The following is a 19,326-nucleotide window of genomic DNA, read 5'->3' as shown; positions in this document are numbered from 1 at the left end:
AGGAGCCACAGTGACTTTGGTAGTGGGAGCAAAGATGCAGTATGGTCAAGACCCACACCCCTGGGTAATGACCCACAAACGGGAGGATAATTACAATTGCAGAATCTCTCCCGAAAGGAATGAGGATTCCAAGCCCCAGGGTCCTGCACCAGGAAGACAAGCTCCCTGAGTGTCTGGCTTTGAAGGCCAGTGGGACTTGCTTAAGGGAGAGCCAGAGACTCTGCTTTTACGGGGCACATGCAAAATCACACACGCTCTGTGACCCAGAGCAGAGTCAGTAATTTGAAAGGAGCCTGGGTCAGACTCACTTACTGAGCTTGGAGAGGCTCCCAGAGAGTCAAGAGCCAAAAGGAACACCCTCTGAGGACACAGATGCTGGCAGCAGTCATTTTTGAGAGCTCATTTTACCACATGACCCTGGTGCTGCCAAGCACCATTTTGGAGTCTTCCTCTAGCCCATTGGTACCAAGGGCTTACCCACTCACCAGCTGGTCAGCACCAGTCCCAGGACCCCTCAGGCTAAGAGGCCAGTAGTATAGGAACTAAGCCCTGCCCAGAAGCAGGCCAGGCACAAGCCCCAGATACCCTTGTCCATGCAGCCAGCCACACCAAGATTTAGCCCCACAGACCAGCAGCTTGGCAGCCCCTGCATGAGTCAGGGTCTGGCAACAAACCATGCCAGGGATCAGCTCCATCTACCAGCTGACTGCAGTAGTGGGTCCCATCATAACAGAAGGGCCCAGCAGCTTACACAGGGTCACCCCTAAAGCATATAGCTCTAGTGACCAGAGAGGAGTATGCTGCCCGGCCCCATAGGACATCTGTTAAATAAGATCACTTCTCCAAGATCAGGAAGCATAACCAACATACCTAATACATAGAAATAGAGAATTAGGCAAAATGAGGGAAGAGATGAATATATTCCAAATTAAGGAACAAGATAAAACCCCAAAAGAAGAACATAGTGAACTGTAGATAAACAATCTACCTGGGGCTTCCCTGGTGGCGCAGTGATTGAGAGTCCGCCTGCCGATGCAGGGACATGGGTTCGTGCCCCGGTCCAGGAAGATCCCACATGCTTGTGTACCACAAAAAAAAAAAAAAAAACAATCTACCTGATAAAGACTTCAAGGTAACAATCATAAAGATGTTTAATGAACTTGGGAGAAAAATGGATGAACACAGTGAGAAGTTTAACAAAGAGTTAGAAAATATAAAGAAGAACCAAACAGAGCTGAAGAATACAATAACTGAAATAAAAATACACTAGAAGGAATCAACAGTAGACTAGCTGATACAGAGGAATACATTAGCAAACTGGAAGCCAGACTAGTGGACATCACCAAAGCTGAACAGAAAAAAGAATTTAAAAACATGAGGATAGTATAAAAGACCTCTGGGATAACATTAAGCATAGTAATAGTCACATTACAGGGGTACCAGAAGGAAAAGAGAGAGAAAAAAGGGCAGATAACTTATTTCAATAAATGATAGCTGAAAATGTCCTTAATCTGGGAAAGGAAACATTCATATCCAGCAAGCACAGAATATCCCCAAAAAGATGAATCCAAAGAGATCCACACCAAGACACATTGTAATTAAAATGGCAAAAATTAAACATAAAGAGAAAATCATAAAAGCAGCAAGGGAAAAGCAACAAGGTATGTACAGGGGAACTCCCATAAGGCTATCAGCTGACTTTTCAACAGAAACCCTGCAGTCCAGAAGGGAGTGGCATGATATATTTAAAGAGATGAAAGGGAAAAACCTACAACCAAGAATCCTCTACATGACAAGGCTGTCATTCAGATCTGAAGGAGACATAAATAGTTTTACAGACAAGCAAAAGCTAACCGAGTTCAGCACCACTAAACCAACTTTACAAATATGTTAAAGGATGATTGCTTTGGTAGCACATATACTAAAATTTGAATGATACAGAGAAGATTAGCATGGCCCCTGAGAAAGGATGACATGCAAATTCATCAAGCGTTCCATATTTATATGAGATCAAAAACACAAAATATGGGGGAAAGGAGTAAAAAAATGTAGATCTTTTAGAATGTGTTTGATCTTAAATGACTACCATTTAAAACAAGTAGATATAGTTATAGGTCAACATATATGAACACGATCATAGCCACAAATCAAAAACCTACAATAGATTCACAAAAACTAGAGAGAAAGGAACAGAAGCATACCACTAAAAGTCATCAACAATGTTGTAAATCAACTATACTCCAATAAAAATTTTAAAAAATAAAAATAAATTAAAATAAAAAGGAAAGTCATCAAAACACAAGGGAAGAAACTAAAAGAAGTACAAAACAATCAGAAAACAAGTAACAAAATGGCAATATGTATGTACCTATCAATAAACACCTTATATGTCAATAGACTAAATTCTCCAATCAAAAGATTTAGTGTGGCTGATTGGACTAAAAACAAGATCCGGGGCTTCCCTGGTGGCACAGTGGTTGAGAGTCCGCCTGCCGATGCAGGAAACACGGGTTCGTGCCCCGGTCCGGGAAGATCCCACATGCCGCGGAGCGGCTGGGCCCATGAGCCATGGCCGCTGAGCCCGCACATCCGGAGCCTGTGCTCCGCAACGGGAGAGGCCACAACAGTGAGAGGCCCGCGTACAGCAAAAAAAAAAAAAAAAAAACAAGATCCGTATATATTCTGCTTACAAGAGATTCATTTCAGAGCTAAAGACACACAGATTGAAAGCAAGAATGTGGGGAAAAAAAGATATTTCATGCAAATGGAAATGACAAGAAAGTGGAGGTAGCAGTATTCATATCAGACAAAATAAACTTTAAAACAAGGTCTATAACGAAAGAGAAAGAAGGTCATTACATAATGATAAAGGGATCAGTACAAGAAAAGAGTATTATACTAGTTAACATATATGTACCTAATACAAGAGCACATAAATATATAAAGCAAATATTAACAGACATAAAGGGAGAAATTGCCAATAATAGTAGAGAACTTTAACATCCACTTATATCAATGGACAGATCATCCAGACAGAAAGTCAGTAAGGAAACAATGGTCTCAAATAACACATTAGACCAGTTGGACTTAACAGATATATACAGGACATTCCATCCAAAAACAGTACAATACACATTCATCTCAAGTGCACATGGAATGGTCTCCAGGATAGGTCACATGCTAGGCCACAAAACAAGTCTCAACAAATTAAAGAGGACAGAAATTATATCAAGCATTTTTTCCAACCAGAAAAGTATGAAACTAGAAATCAATTACAGAAAGGAAAATGGGAAAAAACCAAACACATGGAGACAAGACAACGTGCTACTAAAAAAACAAGAGATTGATGAAGAAACCAAAAGGAAATCATAAAATACCTCTAAAAAAATGAAAATGGAAACACAACACTCCAAAATCTATGGGATGTACCAAAAGCAGTTCTAAAGGGGAAGTTTACAGAGATACAGTCTACCTCAAGAAACAAGAGAAATCTCAAATAAACAACCTACCATCTAAACAAATTAAAAAATCAAAGAACAGACAAAGTCCAAAGTCATCAGAAGGAAGGAATAATAAAGATCAGACATAAAATAAATAAAATTGAGATTAAAAATGGTAAAAATTAATGAAACCAAGAGCTGTTTTTTGAAAAGATTAATAAAACTGAAAAACCTTTAGCTAGGCTCACCAAGAAGAAAAGAGAAGCACCCAAATATACAAAATAAGAAATGAAAGAGGAGAAATAACTACAAAAAAATCATAAGAGAATACTACAAACAGTTATACGCTCACAAATTGGACAACCTAGAAAAAATGGACAAATTTCTAGAAACATACAACTTCACAAGACTGAATCAAGAAGAAACAAACAGGGACTTCCCTGGTGGTCCAGTGGTAAAGAATCTGCCTTACAATGCAGGGGATGCCGGTTCGATCCCTAGTCAGGGAACTAAGATCCCACAAGCCACGGGACAACTAAGCCCATGCACCACAACTACTGAGCTCACACACCTCAACTAGAGCTTGTGTGCCACAAACCACAGAGCACATGAGCTCTGGAAGCCATGCACCACAACTACAGAGCCCACATGCCCTGGAGCCTGCATGCCACAACTAGAGAAGAGAAAACCTGCACACCACAACTAGGCAGAAGCCCATGTACCACAACGAAGACCCCATGTGCTGCAACGAAAGATCCCGCATGCCTTAACTAAGATCCCCCATGCCACAACTAAGACTTGATGCAGCCAAAAATAAATAATAAATAAATCTTTTAAAAGAAGAAGAAGAAACAAACAATTCGAACAGATCAATCACTAGTAAAATTGAATTTGTGAAAAAAATAAAAATAAACAAAAAAACCTCCCAACAAACAAATGTCCAGAACCGGATGGCTTCACAGGGAAATTTTACCAAACGTAAAGGAGAAGGAACATTTCCAAGTTCATTCTACAAGGCCACCATTACTCAGGTACCAAAACCAGAAAAAGACACCACAAAAAAAGAAAATTACAGGCCAATGAAGAACATAGATGCAAAATTTTTCAACAAAATATTAGCAAATCAAATTCAACAATACATTAAAATGATCATACACCATGATCAACTGGGCTTTATCCCAGGGATGCAAGGATGGTGCAATATCTACAAATCAACCAACATGATACACCTCTTTAACAAACTAGAGAATAAAAATTATATGATCCCCTTTGAGCCCTGAACCAAGATGGTGGAGTAGAAGGATGGGCTCTCACTCCCTCTTGCGAGAAAACCAGAATCACAACTAGCTGCTAGACAATCATCGACAGGAAGACACTGGAACTCACCAAAAAAGATACCCCATATCCAAAGACAAAGGAGAAGCCACAATGAGACAGTAGGAGGGGTGAAATCACAGTAAAATCAAATCCCATAACTGCTGGGTGGGTGACTCACAGACTGGAGAACGCTTATACCACAGAAGTCCACCCACTGGATTGAAGGTTCTGAGCCCCACGTCAGGCTTCCAAACCTGGGGGTCCGGCAATGGGAGGAGGAATTCCTAGAGACTCAGACTTTGAAGGTTAGTGGAATTTGATTGCAGCACTTCAACAGGACTGGGGGAAACAGAGGCTCCACTCTTGGAAGGCACACACAAAGTAGTGCATCAAGACCCAGGGGAAGGAGCAGTGACCCCAGGGGAGACTGAACCAGACCTAACTGCTAGTGTTGGAGGGTCTCCTACAGAGGCAGGGGGTGGCTGTGGCTCACCATGGGGACAAGGACACTGGCAGCAGAAGTTCTGGGAAGTATTCCTTGGCATGAGCTCTCCCACAGTCTGCCATTAGCCCCACCAAAGAGCCCAGGTAGGCTCAGGTGTTGGGTCGCCTCAGGCCAAACAACCAACAGGGAGGGAACCCAGCCCCACCCATCAGCAGTCAAGCGGATTAAAGTTTTACTGAGCTCTGCCCACCAGAGCAACAGTCAGCTCTACCCACCACCAGTCCCTCCCATCAGGAAACTTGAACAAGCCTCTTAGCCTCATCCACCAGAGGGCAGACAGCAGAAGCAAGAAGAACTACAATCCTGCAGCCTGTGGAACAAAAACCACATTCACAGAAAGATAGACAAGATGAAAAGGCAGAGGGCTATGTACCAGATGAAGGAACAAGATAAAACCCAGAAAAACGACTAAATGAAGTGGAGATAGGCAACCTTCCAAAAAAAGAATTCAGAATAATGATAGTGAAGATGATCCAGGACCTCGGAAAAACAATGGAGTCAAAGATTGAGAAAATGCAAGAAATGTCTAACAAAGACCTAGAATAATTAAAGAACAAACAAACAGAGATGAACAATACAATAACTGATATGAAAACTACACTAGAAGGAATCAATAGCAGAATAACTGAGGCAGGAGAACAGATAAGTCACCTGGGAGATAGAATGGTGGAATTCATGCTGTGGAACAGAATAAAGAAAAAAGAATGAAAAAACGAAGACAGCATAAGAGACCTCTGGTACAACATTAAACACAACAACATTCGCATTATAGGGGTCCCAGAAGGAGAAGAGAGCGAGAAAGGACCAGAGAAAATACTTGAAGAGATTATAGTCAAAAACTTCCCTAAGATGGGAAAGGAAATAGCCACCCAAGTCCAGGAAGCACAGAGAGTCCCATACAGGATAAACCCAAGGAGAGACACGCCGAGACACATAGTAATCAAACTGGCAAAAATTAAAGACAAAGAAAAATTATTGAAAGCAGCAAGGGAAAAATGACAAATAACATACAAGGGAATTCCCATAAGGTTAACAGCTGATTTCTCAGCAGAAACTCTACAAGCCAGAAGGGAGTGGCATGATATACTTAAAGCGATGAAAGGGGAGAACCTACAACCAAGACTACTCTACCCTGCAAGGATCTCATTCAGATTCAATGGAGAAATCAAAAGCTTTACAGACAAGCAAAAGCTAAGACAAAACCAGCTCTACAATGAATGCAAAGGAACTTCTCTAAGTGGGAAACACAAGAGAAGAAAACGACCTACAAAAACAATCCCAAAACAATTTTTAAAATGGTCATAGGAACATACATATTGATAATTACCTTAAACGTGAATGGATTCAATGCTCCAACCAAAAGACCCAGGCTTGCTGAACGGATACAAAAACAAGACCAATATATATGCTGTCTACAAAAGACCCACTTCAGACCTAGGGACACATACAGACTGAAAGTGAGGGGATGGAAAAAGATATTCCATGCAAATGCAAATGAAACAAAAGCTGGAGTAGCAATATTCGTATCAGATAAAATAGACTTTAAAATAAAGAATGTTACAAGAGACAAGGAAGGGCACTACATAATGATCAAGGGATCAATCCAAGAAGAAGATATAACAATTATAATTATATATGCACCCAACATAGGAGCACCTCAATACATAAGACAACTGCTAACAGCTATAAAAGGGGAAATCAACAGTAACACAGTAATACTGGGGGACTTTAACACCTCACTTACACGAATGGACACATCATTCAAAATGAAAATAAATAAGGAAACAGAAGCTTTAAATGATACAATAGACCAAATAGATTTAATTGATATTTATAGGACATTCCACCCCAAAACAGCAGATTACATGTTCTTCTCAAGTGTGCACAGAACATTCTACAAGACAGATCACATCTTGGGTCACAAATCAAGCTCAGTAAATTAAAAAAAATTGAAATTATATCAAGCATCTTTTCTGACCACAATGCTATGAGATCAGAAATGAATTACAGGGAAAAAAACGTAAAAAGCACAAACAGATGGAGGCTAAACAATACATTACTAAATAACCAAGAGCTCACTGAAGAAATCAAAGAGGAAATCAAAAAATACCTAGAGACAAATGACAATGAAAACATGATGATCCAAAACCTATGGGATGCAGTAAAAGCAGTTCTAAGAGAGAAGTTTATAGCTATACAAGCCTACCTCAAGAAACAAGAAAACTCTCAAATAAACAATCTAACCTTACATCTTAAGGAACGAGAGAAAGAAGAATAAACAAAACCCAAAGTTAGCAGAAGGAAATCATAAAGATCAGAGGAGAAATGAATGAAATAGAAACAAAGTAAACAGTAGCAAAGATCAATAAAGCTAAAAGCTGGTTCTTTGAGAAGATACACAAAATTGATAAACCATTAGCCAGACTCATCAAGAAAAAGAGGGAGAGGACTCAAATCAATAAAATTAGAAATGAAAAAGGAGAAGTTACAACAAATATCGCAGAAATACAAAGCATCCTAAGAGACTACTACAAGCAACTCTATGCCAATAAAATGGACAACCTGGAAGAAATGGACAAATTCTTAGAAAGGCATAACCTTCCAAGACTGAACCAGGAAGAAACAGAAAATATGAACAGACCAATCACAAGTAATGAAATAGAAACTGTGATTAAAAATCTTTCAACAAACAAAAGCCCAGGACCAGACGGCTTCACAGGCGAATTCTATCAAACATTTAGAGAAGAGCTAACACCTATCCTTCTCAAACTCTTCCAAAATATAGCAGAGGGAGGAACACTCCCAAATTCCTTCTACGAGGCCATCGTCATCTTGATACCAAAACCAGACAAGGATGTCACAAAGAAAGAAAACTACAGGCTAATATCACTGATGAACATAGATGCAAAAATCCTCAACAAAATACTAGCAAACAGAATCCAACAGCACATTAAAAGGATCATACACCATGATCTAGTGGGGTTTATTCAAGGAATGCAAGGAGTCTTCAATATACGCAAATCTATCAATGTGATACACCATATTAACAAATTGAAGGAGAAAAACCATATGATCATCTCAATAGATGCAGAGAAACCTTTTGACAAAACTCAACACCCATTTATGATAAAAACCCTGCAGAAAGTAGGCACAGAGGGAACAATCCTCAACATAATAAAGGCCATATATGACAAGCCCACAGTCAACATCATCCTCAATGGTGAAAAACTGAAAGCATTTCCACTAAGATCAGGAACAAGACAAAGTTGCCCACTCTCATCACTCTTATTCAACATAGATTTGGAAGTTTTAGCCACAGCAATCAGAGAAGAAAAGGAAATAAAAGGAATCCAAATCGGAAAAGAAGTAAAGCTGTCACTGTTTGCAGATGACATGATACTATACATAGAGAATCCTAAAGATGCTACCAGAAAACTACTAGAGCTAATCAATAAATTTGGTAAAGTAGCAGGATACAAAATTAATGCACAAAAATCTCTTGCATTCCTATACACTAATGATGAAAAATCTGAAAGTGAAATTAAGGGAACACTCCCATTTACCATTGCAACAAAAAGAATAAAATACCTAGGAATAAATCTACCTAGGGAGACAAAAAACCTGTATGCAGAAAACTGTAAGACACTGATGAAATTAAAAATAATACCAAGAGATGGAGAGATATACCATGTTCTTGGATTGGATCAATATTGTGAAAATGACTATAGTACCCAAAGCAATCCACAGATTCAATGCAATCTCTATCAAATTACCAATGGCATTTTTTATGGAACTAGAACAAAAAATCTTAAAATTTGTACGGAAACACAAAAGACTGAATAGCCAAAGTAGTCTTGAGGGAAAGAAACGGAGCTGGAGGAATCTGACTCCCTGACTTCAGACTATACTACAAACCTACAGTAATCAAGACAATATGATACTGGCACAAAAACAGAAACATAGATCAATGGAACAAGATAGAAAGCCCAGAGATAAACCCACGCACATATGGTCACCTTATCTTTGATAAAGGAGGCAGGAATGTACAGTGGAGAAAGGACAGCCTCTTCAATAAGTGGTGCTGGGAAAACTGGACAGCTACATGTAAAAGAATGAAATTAGAACACTCCCTAACACCATACACAAAAATAAACTCAAAATGGATTAGAGACCTAAATGTAAGACCGGACACGGTAAAACTCTTAGAGGAAAACATAGGAAGAACACTCTTTCACATAAATCACAGCAAGATGTTTTTTGATCCACCTCCTAGAGTAATGGAAATAAAAACAAAAATAAACAAATGGGACCGAATGAAACTTCAAAGCTTTTGCACGGCAAAGGAAACCATAAACAAGACAAAAAGACAACCCTCAGAATGGGAGAAAATATTTGCAAACGAATCAATGGACAAAGGATTAATCTCCAAAATATATAAACAGCTCATGCAGCTCAATATTAAAAAAACAAACAACCAAATCCAAAAAGGGGCAGAAGACCTAAATAGACATTACTCCAAAGAAGACATACAGATGGCCAAGAAGCACATGAAAAGCTGCTCAACAACACTAAAGATTAGAGAAATGCAAATCAAAACTACAATAAGTTATCACCTCACACCAGTCAGAATGGGCATCATCAGAAAATCTACAAACAACAAATGCTGGAGAGGGTGTGGAGAAAAGGGAACCCTCTTGCACTGTTGGTGGGACTGTAAATTGATACAGCCACAATGGAGAACAGTATGGAGGTTCCTTTTTAAAACTAAAATAGCACTACCATACGACCCAGCAATCCCACTACTGGGCACATACCCTGAGAAAACCATAATTCAAAAAGACTCATGTACTGCAATATTCACTGTAGCTCTCTTTACAATAGCCAGGACATGGAAGCAACTTAAGTGTCCATCGACAGATGAATGGATAAAGAAGATGTGGCACATATATACAATGGAATATTACTCAGCCATAAAAAGGAATGAAATTAGGTCATTTGTTGAGACGTGGATGGATCTAGAGACTGTCATACAGAGTGAAGTAAGTCAGAAAGAGAAAAACAGATATCGTATATTAACGCATATATGTGGAACCTAGAAAAATGGTACAGATGAACCCGTCTGCAGGGCAGAAATTGAGACACAGACGTAGAGAACAAACGTATGGACACCAACAGGGGAAAGCGGCAGGGGGGTGCGGGGGTGTGATGAATTGGGAGATTGGGATTGACATGTATACACTGATGTGTATAAAATTGATGACTAATTAGAACCTGTTGTATAAAAAAATAAATAAAATAAAATTCAAAAAAAAGAAAAAAGAAATTGTCTACAGCTAAGAACATAGGCCTGTTAAGGATGCTTGCATCTACTGAATATATTAATGAGTTATTGGCCTGTAGTTTTCATTTTTCGTAATCTTTTTATCTGTTTATGCCTTCGGTAAAATTCTGTTTTCATGAAATAAACAAAATCATATGATTCCCTTCAATAGATGCAGAAAAAGTTTTTGACAGAATTCAACATTCATTTATGAGAAAACCTCTCAACAATGTGAGTATAGAGGGGACATAGCTCTATATAATAAATGCCATATATGACAAACCCACAGCCAACATCATATTTAATGTTGAAAAGCTGAAAGCATTTTCCTCTAAGACCAGGAACAAGACAAGGATGCCCACTCTCACCAGTTTTATTTGACCCAGTACTGGAAGTTCTAGCCACAGCGATCAGGAAAGGGAAACAAAATCAAAAATAAACAGATAAAAAGCTTTTGCACAGTGAAGGAAACTATCAACAAAATGAAAAGGCAGCCAACTGAATGGGAGAAGATATTTGCAAATGATATATCTGCTAAGGGATTAATAACAAAAATATGTAAAGAGCTCACAACTCAACATCAAAATAACAAACAACTAGATTAAAATAAGGCATGGGACCTGAATAGACATTTTTCCAAAACATACAGATGGCCACGGAATATATGAAAAGATACTCGGCATCACTAGTCATCAGGGAAGTGCAAATCAAAACCACAATGAGATATCACCTCACATCTGTCAAAATGATATTATCAAAAAGACAGGGGACTTCCCTGGTGGCGCAGTGGTTAAGAATCCGCCTGCCAATGCAGGGGACACGGGTTCGAGCCCTGATCCAGGAAGATCCCACATGCCACAACTACTGAAGCCTGCATGCCTAGAGCCCATGCTCCACAACAAGAGAAGCCACTGCAATGAGAAGCTGGCGCACCACAACGAAGAGTAGCCCCCACTCACTGCAACTAGAGAAAGCCTGTGTGCAGCAATGAAGACGCAAGGCAGCCAAAAAAACAAAAAAAAAAGACAACGGGGAATTCCCTGGTGGTCCAGTGGTTAGGATCTGGCGCTTTCACTGCTGGGGGCCCAGGTTTGATCCGTGGTTGGGGAACGAAGATCCCACAAGCTGTGTGGCACAGCCAGAAAAAACAACAAATAACAACTGTTGGAGAGGGTGTGGAGTAAAGGGAACCCTCTTGCACTGTTGATGGGAATGTAAATCGGTGCAGCCACTATGGAAAACAGTATGGAGTTTCCTCAAAAAATTAAAAATGAAGTAACATACAATCCAGCAATTCCACTAATTAGAAAAAATATATGCACCCCTATGTTCCTTGCAGCAATATTTACAATAGCCAATATGGAAGCAACCTAAGTGTCCATTGATAGATGAGTGGATAAATGTGATATGTATATACAAAGGAATATAACTCAGCAATAAAAAAGAATGGAATATTACCATTTGTGACAACACGAATGGACCTAGAGGTATCACGCTTAGTAAAATCAGTCAGATGGAGAAAGGCAAATACTACAATTTCACATATATGTGGAATCTGAAAAACAAAACAAGTGAACTAACATAACAAAACAGAAACAGACTCATAGATACAGAAAACAAACAGGTGGTTGCCATAGATGGGAGGTGTGGGGGGATGTGAGGGAGATTAAGAGGTTCAAACTTCCAGTTACAAAAAAAAGTAAGTCATGAGGATGAAATATACAGCATGAGGAATATAGTCAGTAGTATTTTAATAACCTTGTATGGTGACAGATCATCACTCAACCTGTGATCATTTTGTAATGTTAAAAAATATCAAATCACTATTCTGTGCACCTGGAACTAACAGTATTGTAGGTCAATTATACTTTAATTTAAAATAATAATTATTATTATTAGTTGTGGAAAATAAATAGATAAATAAAATACAAGCACTTTGACATTCTCCTCCCTCTGAGCCCCACCCCAAACTTTACAGGATACAGAGCATGTTTCTTTTTGCTTAGTTTTACTCTTAAAATTATTTACAGGACTCCTGTTGTAAAAGACCTGCTTGAAATTGATGATAATATGCATTTACACCCAAGCTCTTTTGGAGATAAATATTCCATATGAATGCAAAGAGTAATTCGTAGATAAAGGTGACGCAGAAGCATTCGCATTTATCTGAAATTGAAGGACCAAGCTTCTCCCCAGCTGGGGTGGATTTCAAGTGAATGGGAAGCAGCCTCTATCTCTGGAGAGGTGGCCTGGGGATTCAAAAGGCAGGCTCGAAGGGTGAGAAAGAAGACAGTGGGAGATCCTCAGACAGGAGCATGAGAGGAGCAATTCCAGACAAGAGGGGCAAAAAGGAAGAGGTGTCAAACCAGGCTACAAATCTTCTGATAATCCAACACCTGGAATTAAGTAAGGTGCGAATAAACTAGGGCCTGGTGGGGTTGGCTCAGCTATGTGGTCCTGCTGGCTAAAGACATCAAGCATGATAATATGGTCATTAGGGTGTAGCAAATGACCAAGGGACTATTTAAGTTCTGGTGGCAATAACTGTACTGTTGGGAGCGCCTTCACTGAGAACAATACTTACGATTGATGGGGTTGAGCTTAGGGAAAGTCCAGACAGACCCTGTTCAGTTCCTCTCATTCCAAATGGTGGCAAAGATGATGGACCTCAAGCCTTGGGTGAGTAAACCCAGCCTTAAAAGGAGTAGTGTGGCTCCCAGCCATCTCTCCAGGAAGAGAAATTTTCTTTCCTGCTTCAAATAGGCATGTAAGTATTTGGTACAAATTCTCCTTTCTAACCCCACATCTGGCTGCCTTCTCCACTCTGTGCAGAATTGGATGTAATGAGCACCTCCTGGTGCTAATATGGACACACTGTCTGTGTCTGTGCAACATGTGTTCAGTTTCCATGGTTTTGCATTGTGTGTTTCCATGAGGCTGAACAGACTTTCAGACTCATTCACATTTGTTTCTGCTCTGACGATGTAATCCCTGCTATGAGGAATAGACCTGCAGTGAGCTTGAGAAAAATTCCACATCTTACCTTTGTCAGACATTTCCATTTGCCCCATCAAAGCTACCAAAACAAATGCTAACTCCCAACAAACCCTGGCCACTACACATATTACTGGCTGAGAATGCTGGTTCTCTTACCACTTTGATGTTTAGATCAGCATTTTTATAGGTTTTTCAATATTTGCTTTTAGGAGATTCTGAATATATATTATTATTTATTTAATCTTGAACCATTAGTAAAAACAAAGAGATCCCATTCAGCACTATGTCCTGGACATAGTTTTGTTGCTTCTAATTAATAGTAACTGGTAACTGATTTAAAAAAATTTTTTTTAATTTCCTTAGCAAGTTAGGAATAGAAAAGAAGAAAAACTTCCTTAATCTGTTAACAGGTATCCACCAAAAAAACTACACAGACATTATACTTAATGTTCAAGTATTAGAGGTATTTCCTTTAAAATAAAAACAAGAAGGGATTCTAACCATCACCATTATTCTCCTAGCCAGTGCAATAACACGAACAAAAATTTTAAAGTAATTATAAAAATCAGGAAGAAAATAATTGTCATTATTTGCAGGCAATGTATTGGACTGCCTAAAAATTCCATAAGAATCAACTTTAAGATTACTAGAACTAATAAAGGAGGCCAGTGAGCTAGCCAGGGACATGACCAACACAGTCAATGATCATGACCAGTTAGAAAGCTGTCCATTCACAATAGAAAAAATATAAATTACATATTCATATTTTTAAAGTATGTATAAATTATACATGAATATGTATATATATAATAACTAGAAATAAAGCTAACCAAAAAAATGTGCAGAACCTATAGGAAGACAACTATAAAACTTCATGAACTACATGTCTAAATGGGAAAACTTAATACTAAAAAGTTGTCAGATCTCCACTACATAGAAAAAGAGATTCCAGATGGATTTTTTTTTTAAGAGAATGCGAGATAAGTGTTCTTGCTTCTAATTAATGGTAACTGTCCATTGGTAGTATTGTCCATGAATGGAAGGTTCTTCTTATCTTGCCAATCAGACAGGTCTCAACTCTCAGAGAAAAGCAAGAAAAGAGAGAAGAGAAGAATGGAAGGCAGGACAGAGTTATCTTCTCTTAGTCAAGGCAAGACTAAGCAGAGAAAAGTAGAAGTGTCCTCTCACCCCCTACACTCTGATACTAAAGTAGACTATACGATAGTGCAGCCCCTCCAGTAATAACTTATGCATATGGTGCCTGTCTCATAGTAGTCAATCAGTGTTAGCTGAGTGAATAAACGTACAAGTGAAGAATCTCAACATGTCCAATGTTTAAGCAAATCAACAATAGAAACAGAAGCTGTATCGGAGACAATGCTTCTTTTTAATTTATTTTATTTATTTATTTGTTTGTTTTTGGCTGCATTGGTTCTTCGTTGCTGCGCATGGGCTTTTCTATAGTTGAGGCAAGCGGGGGCTACTCTTCACTGTGGTGCACAGGCTTCTCATTGTAGTGGCTTCTTTTGTTGCGGAGCACAGGCTCTAGGCACACGGGCTTCAGTAGTTGTGGTGCCCGGGCTCAGTAGTTGCAGTTCGTGGGCTCTAGAGCTCAGTGTCAGTAGTTATGGCACTCGGGCTTAGTTGCTCCGTGGCTTGTGGGATCTTCCCAGACCAGGGCTCGAACCCATGTCCCCTGCATTGACAGGCAGATTCTTAACCACTGTGCCACCAGGGAAGTCCCTCTAAGACAATGTTTACTTTCAAGAATCAGCAGTAATAGGGACTTCCCTGCTGGCACAGTGCTTAAGAATCCACCTGCCAATGCAGGGGACAAGGGTTCGAGCCCTGGTCCAGGAGGATCCCACATGCCGCGGAGCAACTAAGCCCGTGTGCCACAACTACTGAGCCTGCGCTCTAGAGCCTGCAAGCCACAACTACCAAGCCCGCCTGCCTAGAGCCCATGCTCCACAACAAGAGAAGCCACCGCAATGAGTAGCCTACTCACCGCAACAAAGAGTAGTAGCCCCCGCTCGCCTCAACTAGAGAAAAGCCCACCGGCAGCAACGAAGAACCAACGTAGCCAAAAACAAATAAATAAAAAATAAATTTATACCAAAAAAAAAAGAATCAGCAGTGATAAAGAAGTTCTTATTTCCCCATTGCCTTTGAGCAAATATTCAAAGTGCGGACTCTCACTGGGTGGTATTGACTAAATTCCCATGAAAATTCATTAACTTCATCAGCAGACTGAATTACTTTTCAATGCATACACAATCTTCCACATTCTATGTCAGCTGAGGTCAAGTCCTTTTTGCAGTTGGCCTGGGAGGAAAAATAAAAGTAGATGCCAGGAATTTAGGGTATGTGCCAAAAGGGAAAAAAGGCGCCAGCACTGGCAGTCACCAGAAGAATCAGCTCCAGTTTGCCTTGTTTGTTTATCAAATGTCCCGTCACAGGACCAGATTCCCTGCCATTCTATGAATGCATATAGCAAGACTCAACAGTTGTGTCATGGTTCATTGAGGAAACAGCAAGAATTCCAGAATCAAGAGTCAAGCTGTTGTGATACCCATTAATGCATTCGTAAACAAAGAAGCTGTTTATCTGTAGATTTGTGTTCTGATATTTCACAACTGCCTGAGCAGGCTTTGTTCAGTCCATGATAAGTAGATCTCACCCTGGCTTGCTGAGCCTGCCATCTGTTAAATTCAGTCTCAACTACTGCAAATGTTGTTGCCTCTAGTAGATTACAAAAACTAACATTCACTTTCTTTTTCTTTCTTTTTCTTTTAATGAGCAGATAGTGCAGAGAGTTCCCATATATCCCCTCTTCCCTGAACAGTTTTCCCTGCGTTAGTGTAGTACATTGGTGACAAATTGATAAATCAATAGTAAGGTCCACAGTTTATATTAGAGTTCATTCTTTGTTCAGTTCTATAGACTTTGACAAATGCACATGTATCCATCATGTATCATACAGTATCATGCAGAATAGTTCCACCTCCCTAAAAATCCCCTGAGCTTCACTTCTTCATCCCTTCTCCTCTCTCCCCTTGAACACTGGAAACCTCTGATATTTCTACTGTCTCCATAGTCTTGCCTTTTCCAAAATACCATGTAGCTGGAATCATACAGCGCGTAGCCTCTTCGGATTGGCTTCTTTCACCTAGTAATATGCAGTTAAGGTTCCATGTTTTGCATTGCTTGATAGCTCATTTCTTTCTTTTTTTAAAATAAATTTATTTATTTTGTTTTATTTTTTGGCTGCGTTGGGTCTTTGTTGCTGCACGCGGGCCTTTCTCTGGTTGCCACGAGCAGGGGCTAATCTTCGTTGCGGTGCGCTGGCTTCTCATTGCGGTGGCTTCTCTTGTTGCAGAGCACGGGCTCTAGGCGCACAGGCTTCAGTAGTTTTGGCTCGCCGGCTCTAGAGCGCAGGCTCAGTAGTTGTGGCACGTGAGCTTAGTTGCTCCGTGGCATGTGGGATCTTCCGGGACAAGGGCTCAAACCCGTGTGCCCTGCATTGGCAGGCAGATTCTTAACCACAGCATCACCAGGGAAGCCCAGCTCATTTCTTTTCATTGCTGAATAATATTCCATTGTTTGGAGGTACTACAGCATGTTTATCCATTCAAGTGACACTGATGTTCACTTCTGACTGATCTGAACAGCTCGTAGAGAGGAATCAGTGGGATGGTTTTATGTTTTCCTTAAGATACTCTAAGGTTCTTTATGTGTGTTTATAAGATATGGGCCGGGGAGAGAGGGAATGAAAGTCACCCATTATTCCAAGACATAACCTCTTAAACAGTTTAGTTTATTTCCTTCCAGTCATTTTTTTATATATTCACATTTTAAAATGTTGAAGTCACATTATAAATACAATTTTTATCTTGTGTTTCTCACTTACCATTATGAAATTTTGTTGTGGATAGGGGTTCTCTGACAAGATCCCCTCCCCAAGGCTGACAAATGACATATGACCCCCAGCTGCTGGGAATATCAGCTGCTGACAGCTCACAGCTATGTCCCTCAGTAGGACTTGTTCTTGGCCTTGGCCAAGGTTATGCTCCCTCCCTGGGTGAGCCCATGGCCAATGACTGGCTGATGCATAAATACAGAGACCCTCTTGTCTCAAACTGGGAAAACTCAGAAGAACCATGTCAGCTCCAGAGATCCCTGTAGAGTCAGGTGAGGCCTCAGTGACAACTACACTGCAAATCAGCTTCTCCCTCTATCCAATCCTTCCTTCTTTACTTTTAATCTGAGAACACTCCGCATATAGCTCATCAACTCTGTTTCAAGGGATCTAAGACAGTTGTCACCAGAAATGGTCTTAGGAAGCAGACTCTAACATTGGATTCTGTAGCTGGATATCTCACAGCAATCCCTTAGGCAATGAGTACCCTTTCACTGGTGGTAGTTGGAGCATGGAGAGCCCTTGGTGTGCTGTGGTGATGCAATTATTAAAACTTTCACAAATGGTAAAATTGGGATGGGATACTGATAGAGGAGGATCTTGATAGGGACAGAGTAAAGGGACAAAGTAGGTGATTAAGTAGTTAATCCCACTAAGGGATCATAAGTAAAATATATATATATATATGGGAGACCCCTGTAAGTTAACGATCACTCAAGAAAGCGGGTTTGCTTAACCACAAAACCAAACAGGCTTGCCTAGCAACAAAACCATGCAAGAGAAGCATGAGACATGTCCCAAAACCATAAAACAATGGTGGAATGAGACCCACATCCTGCCCAGTGAGCTCAGTAGGTTAATGATTCCTAGGACATGCTACTCTGCTCACACTAAAAACAAAAATATAAGGTGACATTGTACTGAAACCTGAGGTGATTTACCATATTTTAGTATATGCTACTGCCTTTTTGCTCATTTCCATTGCCCCATGACAGTCCCGGTTTGTCCGTGTAGAGACAAGAAAACTCCCCTGCCCAACGGTGGAGGAGGAGCTGATGATGGAAGCTTCACGTCTACTCAAGAATGATGAAGGAGGGGCTTCCCTGGTGGCGCAGTGGTTGAGAGTCCACCTGCCGATGCAGGGGACACGGGTTCGTGCCCCGGTCCGGGAAGATCCCACATGCCGCAGAGCGGCTGGGCCCGTGAGCCATGGCCGCCGAACCTGCGCGTCCGGAGCCTGTGCTCCGCAACGGGAGAGGCCACAACAGAGAGAGGCCCGCATACCGCAAAAAAAAAAAAAAAAAAAAAAAAAAGAACGATGAAGGAGGTGGTCTTCTCCCCCTCCCTATTCTTCCTTTGATTACAAAACTGTAGCCCACTAAGCTCTCAGGGCAGCACCGTCTTGCCTGCCCACTTGTAAGCCTCACAGGCATCCTATTCTAATAAAACACTTATCCATCACTTTGCCTCTCACTGAATTCTTTCTGCACTGAGACATAGAGAACCAGAGCGCCCAGAAATGCATTTCTGTGGGTTCATTCTGGTCATGTAAGGCCTTTGCTGAGAAATTCACGGATAGCCTTGTAGGGGGTTCCCTTGTAAGTTACAACCTTCTTTTCTCTTGCTGTTTTTAAGATTCTCTCTTTGCTTTGATTTTGACAGCTTTATTACAATGGGTCTTAGAGAATATATCTTTACATCGACTTTGTTTGGGGACCTATTCACTTCATGAACTTGGATGTCCAAATCTCTCCCCACATTTGGAAAGTTCTCAGCCATTTTGTCTTTAAATAAGCCTTCCACACACACCCTTCTCCCTCTCTTCTTC

General features: G+C 40.3%; 1 protein-coding gene, 1 non-coding gene and 1 pseudogene across 2 annotated transcripts in view; 2 read left to right on the top strand and 1 right to left on the bottom strand.

Annotated features, from left to right (window-relative positions):
- The window catches only part of ANTXR1 (ANTXR cell adhesion molecule 1), a 266,303-nt gene extending 247,344 nt beyond the window's left edge, over nt 1–18,959 (top strand). The window contains exon 18 of the mRNA XM_073791293.1: nt 18,513–18,959. Within this exon, the coding sequence (XP_073647394.1) occupies nt 18,513–18,554 (42 nt within the window). The 3' untranslated portion in view covers nt 18,555–18,959. The remainder of the gene's footprint in view (nt 1–18,512) is intronic.
- Nucleotides 1,902–2,004, top strand: LOC117307987 (U6 spliceosomal RNA). Its single transcript, XR_004521928.1, has one exon. It is a non-coding gene; the product is annotated as a U6 spliceosomal RNA (small nuclear RNA).
- LOC109551088 (Golgi reassembly-stacking protein 2 pseudogene) lies at nt 13,103–14,288 on the bottom strand (annotated as a pseudogene).
- Nucleotides 18,960–19,326: the final 367 nt, after the last annotated feature.

Source organism: Tursiops truncatus, chromosome 14, assembly GCF_011762595.2.
Source record: "Tursiops truncatus isolate mTurTru1 chromosome 14, mTurTru1.mat.Y, whole genome shotgun sequence".
NCBI lineage: Eukaryota > Metazoa > Chordata > Mammalia > Artiodactyla > Delphinidae > Tursiops > Tursiops truncatus.
This window is presented reverse-complemented; position numbering and strand designations above follow the sequence as displayed.